At 68.5% G+C, this 257-nt stretch overlaps 1 protein-coding gene across 1 annotated transcript in view; it reads left to right on the forward strand.

Moving 5' to 3' along the window:
• Positions 1 to 56: 56 nt before the first annotated feature.
• SMIM19 (small integral membrane protein 19) overlaps positions 57 to 257 on the forward strand; it is a gene marked incomplete at its 5' end in the record, with an annotated part of 1,346 nt that continues 1,145 nt past the window's right edge. The window contains one exon of the mRNA XM_008945425.1: positions 57 to 181. Within this exon, the coding sequence (XP_008943673.1) occupies positions 57 to 181 (125 nt within the window). The remainder of the gene's footprint in view (positions 182 to 257) is intronic.

The raw sequence follows: 257 nt of genomic DNA on the forward strand, positions 1-257 counted from the left end.
CGCGGGACTCGGCCTCTCCCTCTCCCTCGCCCCTCACCGCTGTGCCCCCCCGGCAGGAACAAGAGGAGGATCATGCGCATCTTCACCCTGCCCCCGGCCGCCGAGACGCAGCCCGAGCCCAACTTCTACGACAGCATGAAGAAGATCCGCCTGCGGCAGCAGCTGGAGATGTACTCCATCGGTAAGCCAAAGGAGGCGGGAGGTCCCTGGGCCTGGGCGTTCCTGGGGACGGTTCCTGCAGGGGTGTGGCGGGGGGC

Source organism: Merops nubicus, unplaced genomic scaffold (genome assembly GCF_000691845.1).
Source record: "Merops nubicus isolate BGI_N331 unplaced genomic scaffold, ASM69184v1 scaffold48448, whole genome shotgun sequence".
In the NCBI taxonomy this organism is placed as follows: domain Eukaryota; kingdom Metazoa; phylum Chordata; class Aves; order Coraciiformes; family Meropidae; genus Merops; species Merops nubicus.